At 34.3% G+C, this 6,041-nt stretch overlaps 1 protein-coding gene across 1 annotated transcript; it reads right to left on the bottom strand.

Moving 5' to 3' along the window:
- Window positions 1-1,590: 1,590 nt before the first annotated feature.
- Window positions 1,591-5,534, bottom strand: LOC143599564 (nicotinate phosphoribosyltransferase 2-like). The gene is made up of 15 exons (XM_077077484.1): window positions 5,396-5,534; window positions 4,513-4,660; window positions 4,313-4,432; window positions 4,109-4,243; window positions 3,960-4,021; window positions 3,808-3,883; window positions 3,633-3,734; window positions 3,434-3,550; window positions 2,850-2,908; window positions 2,600-2,774; window positions 2,399-2,533; window positions 2,222-2,324; window positions 2,027-2,131; window positions 1,846-1,958; window positions 1,591-1,756 (listed from the first exon to the last, which is right to left on the bottom strand). Exons 1-15 carry the CDS (start codon window positions 5,479-5,481, stop codon window positions 1,679-1,681), a joined length of 1,614 nt encoding a protein of 537 aa, XP_076933599.1. The 5' UTR covers window positions 5,482-5,534; the 3' UTR covers window positions 1,591-1,678.
- Between the last annotated feature and the right edge of the window lie 507 nt (window positions 5,535-6,041).

Raw genomic sequence — 6,041 nt, 5'->3', positions numbered from 1 at the left:
CGCCCCTAGAATGGTAGCTCATTGATTGGCCACAAGCTAAGAAGGATTGTTTCATATTCATTATCACTCCATATTATCCATGATCTATCATTCTTGTATACTCTCTAGCACTATTATACGCATAAAGAAAATAAAATAAAAAGGTCTCAACATTTTAGTTAGTTTTAGGCCTCCGAAGACGTTGAGCCGGCTTGAATTTTTGATTTTGACACTGATGAATTGGGCTTGTGGAATGCGGCCAATTTTTGCCTTTTACGTATTTAAAAAAAAAAAAAACTGTTACGATTTCTTTGTTCTATGCATATTTTTGTTGTACCTCATGTTATATTTTTAGTATCCTTCTAACACAAATTGATTTATACTGGTTTCTGTCTTATGATAGTCAATACGTTTTTGTTCCACGTCTTCTCCTTTCTGCATTGTTTAGATCTCGTCTAACATCTCATCGACCAATGTCTGGTGGTCACTTGATTTTGGATATGTGATGCTTCGCTTTGGCATTACTATTTTGATGTTTTTTTTATTTGTTTTGCCATTGCTTGGTTATTGTTAGACACTAAAAGATCTGAGAGACAGTTTAACATTGGAGATTTTGTTTACATAAAACTACAACAACGTGTGCAGATCACTGGTTGAGGTCACACGTATTCAAAATTGGGGCATTGTTACTTTGGACCCTTTGTGATCACTCGAAGGATTTGAAATGCTGCTTATAGCGGGATCTTCTAGTGGATCCTCAAATCCATCCAACTTTTCATGTGTCTAAGAAGGCCCATGGTAGCTACCAATCTTCCTATTATTCCTATTCCAGTTTGATCTATCAACCTCGAGCTATTAGTGATAGACGCCTGATTCAAAAGACCAATAAGCCATCCGCACAAATTCTAGTAATCTAGTTCATTGGAACAAGTTACCCGTATCGAAAACCACTTGGGAAGACTTGGAGGAGTTCAAACTTAGATTTCCTCACTTTGTTTCTTGAGGACAAGAAAAATTCTTTGGGGGGAGTTTTGTAACAAATAAAGTAGTATAAGGACTGTTTCTGTCATAGTGTGATTCTTAGAAGTTAAGGGACTAGTCTGTAATAGTTGTATTTTCTCGGACTATAGTTGTCAATTTGATAGTTAACTAAATCGTTGCAACTGTAATAGGGTGTTTGGAATTCCTTATAAGTCATAATTACAAAGGTGTAACTTATGATTTATTCCCCTCGCAACATTTAACTTACCAAAACATCTTATAACTTTTTAAAAAAGTAGTAAGTAGGGTAAAATAAGCAATCCCAAACACCCCTGTATCAAAGATCTTTACCCTAATAACAGACCAGCTATGAATTGAGATATTTTCTGGTCTTCTTTCGATTTTTAGGTTAGCATTCACACTCTATTGATCATTGCTTGCTTCACCTTATAAACCCAACTCAACATATTTTTAACAAGCTAGACCATGTGAAAACTACTTTCATTGCCATCTTTAAATTCAATCATTTGATACCAAGTCTGTAACTTGAACAAGTATTCAACTGATCACAGATTTGACATAGTATTGAGAAATAATTATTTCATTGATAGTATTATGATATAAGCACACTGAAACATGTATATAAAAAAAATCTACTTATACATTAGTTGAGTATTAAACAAAAGCTTTTGTGGTTTATTGAGATAACTTGCAAACCCTACTGTAACTCCCCAACAGGTGCCTCATTCAACCATAAGAAATGAATAAAATCATACAACTTTGCAGTCACACTCACCTGCTCAAACAAACATATAAACAATACAATTAATCATATATACATACATACACATATATATTATATATAGAAAGTGTTGTCAGGTTAACCTTGTATGGGGTCGGATTAAGTTTCCTCATATGATCAGGACGCATTCGCTCTAGTTGTCGGACACAACGTTCCCTATTCTCCTTAAGTGTCGGCAACTCTTCACTTTTCTTGTCTTCACACACACACACACATAAGCGAGTCAATTCATGTTTTTTTAATGTGAAAATAAAACCTCCTCACCTTTATTTCCAGTCCAATAACACTTCAGAAGCTCCTCAACACGCTGTGGGACCACATAGGCTCTCTTCGACTCGTTAAACGGGTGGCGACATAATATTCTTTCACCTACCTATAATTTACATAACAAAAAGATACCACTAATTTATTAATCATGCATTAACGTCTTTATGGATTAAAATTTTGTTAATAAGCAACTTGCCTCCGGTGGTGGTTCGTTTTCCCCCGACATTATGTCAAGAAGCGGGTAACCTTCCTTTCCGTATAACCTAAACGATCGTTTTTTACACGGAATCGAAACCTGTAAAAAGATGAACATTTGTTAATATTACTTAATAAAGATTAAGAATACAACAAAAACAGTTATCGACAAACCTTAGAGACGTCTTCCGACAGCTTAATACGGGGCTGATTATTAATCTCCACAAGTTTGAAAACACAACCTAAAGCAGCTTGAGCATAACATGTAACCAAATATGTCCCGATTCCAAACGCATCAACTTCATGACCCTGAATTTGACATTTTAAATTTTATAAAAGTTGACTTGTTAATGAATAATAATACTGGTTGCTCGCCTGTTTGTTTAACGCATCTAGGGTTTCTTCATTGAGGTCGTTGCTAGCAGTTATACCCGTTTTTCCAAAACCGGGAACTTTAAATTCATTTTCAATAGTTTGAAAGAACTTTCTTGTTTCGCATGACAGGTAAGCAAGATCACCTGAGTCTAATCTAATGCCTCGGGCTTTGTACCTGGAAAAGAAGATTTAATTTTTATAAATTAAAAATAAAAATATGAAAGAAAAAAAAAGATAAATTATAGCATACCCAAGATCATTTAATGCTAAAGCAACAGCACAGAAATTAGGAACACCGCTCTTCATAACCTGTGAGAAACGACACCTTATGTAATTATTAATTCAACCAAATCTTTATAAGCAGATGTAAAGGAACCGGGCGTTTAGTGAACAGTTAATGAACCGTTCGGTGGGAAGTTTGTTTATTTAATAAATGAACGAACACGAACACAAGCTATTGTTCATTTAGTTAAAACGAATGAACATGAACACATGTATCGTTTGTCCATTTATGTTTGTTCATTAAAATTCGTTTATGTTTGCCAATTTTTTGGCCCATTACAACGTAGTTTAGCTTTAATAACTTTTTAGGCCCAGCACATTTTTTTCACAGTCCCTTAACTGGTTTTAGCTCAGCTATGTTTATTCAATTACGTTTGTGAACCGTTTATACAGTTAACGAAGGAACAGGAAAACCCAGTTAGTTTAATTGTTACTGTTCAATCATTTGTTCTGTTAAAGTTAAACGAACGAACATGAATATGCTACTTTGTGTTCATTCGGTTCGTTTACAAGTCTATTAATATGTATTGAAGGATATATTTTGAAACTTACATCATATGTGTCTACAAGAGCTAGAAAGCTGTCGGGAAATGCTAGTGCATACGAAACAAAAGCTGCCAGCTCACTCTGATTAGTCTCACCAAAAACACCCTTCAATATACTTAGCCTCTGAAACACGAATCAGATATATAATATATACAGAAATTATATATCTATGTAAACAAATTATATATATACAACACAAGTAAACCTTAAGTTTGCTTAACCATGTCTGCACAACACTAATGAAATCCTCGCATACACGAGAACCATCATGACTTCTAAGAGATTTTTCGATAATCTCATCAGGTCCCTACACATCAACAAAATCGATTATCATATATGAAATTAGATATTATACCAAACAGAGTATATGTCACACTAACCATGAATGAGCTAACAAAAGCATGCGAATGCGTTCCACGAAGCGGTATTCCAAATATTCTCCCAGCTGCACAATTACTGTCAACAAAACAAATTAAATGATAGTTTGACCATGTACGGCGAAATATATGTAATATGTGGTCAACAGGATCACCTTGTTGCGTCAAAACCTCCCATGTAGCAATACCTTGATGCACTAATGCCACCATCGGGACCCTAACATGAAATTAAATAAAAGATTATACAAAATAACATTATTAATAATGATATAAGAAAACAGACATGTTAAAAACTTATATTAACCTGGGCCCGCCGAAGCCCAAATTCAAGAAGTAGTTTGGATTTTCCAGCAACAAAACGATGTCTTGCAGCGTTTGTAGTGACGAGTGATGCATAATTTACAAGATTCACAAAAGGTGTTTCCAACAGTTGAACCACCTGTAATAAAATCTTTTAAACAATATCATGAAGGGTAGTTTGGGGAATCAAGCGATTATTATGACTTACAGCCACAGGGCCCTCAATCCTCATCAATGGTATTTTGGGAAAAACAACCGACCCTTCAGGAATAGCATATACTTCAACATCAGAACAATCAATTCCTTGTAGATAATCAAAGAATCCATCCTACTCTCATCACAATAATATTGATTAGACAACAAATAATCAATAATTAGTACTTTTAATTCATATAATTCGATGATTACCTCACATGTAGGAGGTAAAGTCTCACGAAGAAATGTAATTTCTTCCTCTGAACATTTAAAATTTGCAATGAACCTTATGCATTCTTCAAGTCCAGCAAAAACCGTGTACTCACCACCAAACGGATTCCTCCGAAAATATAAGTCAAACCTGAAATTATTCAAAAGATCAGGCCAGTAAACAAACTGAACATTCATGATTTGTTTGTGAATTGTTCGGCGGGAAGTTCATTTATTTAATAAACCAAGGACAAATATTTATTTGTTCATAAAACTTAATGAACAAACACAAACACAAGCACACGTTTGTCTGTTCATTTATGTTCATCAATGTCCGTTTCTGTTCATTCATTTATGTTCGTTTATACATGTTTGTTAAAATTTAAATAAATATGCAATTATATGTATATAATTATAAACATAAAGGGGCTTGTTTAAATTATGTGTGTGTGTGTGTATAGACTTGTGTATGTTTGGTCAATTATGTTCAGTTGTGTTCATTTAAGCTAAGCAGTTAAGCGGAAAAATATCGGATATCGGTCAAGGACAAATATTTGAGATATCAGGTTATCCCGGTGAGATATTGGTAATTCTAACATCATGTAAAATACACACACACACACACACACACACATATAGCAATTTAACACTAGTAATTAAGTATACTCTCCTACTATTAACCAATTAATCTTTTGCAACTTGCAAAACACTAACAATCGTAGCAAGTAGAAACTCATTAACACTTAAAACACTAACATTAAACATTAAAAGCTGATGATTAAGACTTAAAACAGGAATATCAGTCAAATATCGGTCAATATCATCGATATTCTCACTTCAATTAAGCAAATCAAATAATAATAATAATAATAAATGAAGTAATTACACAGCTCGTTCGTTATGTTTTCCAGCTTTCCAGTAGGCATAGGCCATAGTGAACTGATACAGATCCGTGAGGAGCGGCGTGACCATTGGATTAGTCGGTCCGGCGATTGACGGCAGATGATGATTAGCATCGCCGTTAAGTTCAGCCATTTTGAGTAGTAGAAGTAGTAATCAATAATAATAATGAAATAAAGATGAATGAAATGAAAATTAAATGTGTGAGGTTGGTTTGTAATATCCGTCCTCTTATCAATAATAATATGTATGTATACTGGAATCGGAATATGTGATTCTTTCGGTGAGTGGTGGGTTTGTGTGGTCTTTGAAATCAACTTTTCTTTTTTCTCTTGTGGTGTGGTGCGCTAGTCTATACTCCAAGTCAAGATATTTACGAGTCTACCAATATCTATCTAAAAGGTTTGATTCATGTCTTCACTATTTTGTTTTAGAGGCATCATGGTGAACGAGTTTTATCTTATCGTACTGTCGAGTGATGGTTTCACGGGTGTTGGCTTTATATGAGGGTTTTGCCCGGATCAAAAAACGATTGTATCCCGATGTGATGAATTTAGTCAGTAGTCCGTTTGGAGGATTCGTTAGTCATTCAATGAAAAAAAATCTATCATTCTATCCATTATATTGAGAAA

This window comes from Bidens hawaiensis, unplaced genomic scaffold, assembly GCF_021521415.1.
Source record: "Bidens hawaiensis isolate Kalapana, Puna unplaced genomic scaffold, B.hawaiensis_p1.1 tig00052358_1, whole genome shotgun sequence".
NCBI lineage: Eukaryota > Viridiplantae > Streptophyta > Magnoliopsida > Asterales > Asteraceae > Bidens > Bidens hawaiensis.
Note: the sequence above shows the minus strand (reverse complement) of the source record. Positions and strands in the feature narration are given on the sequence as shown.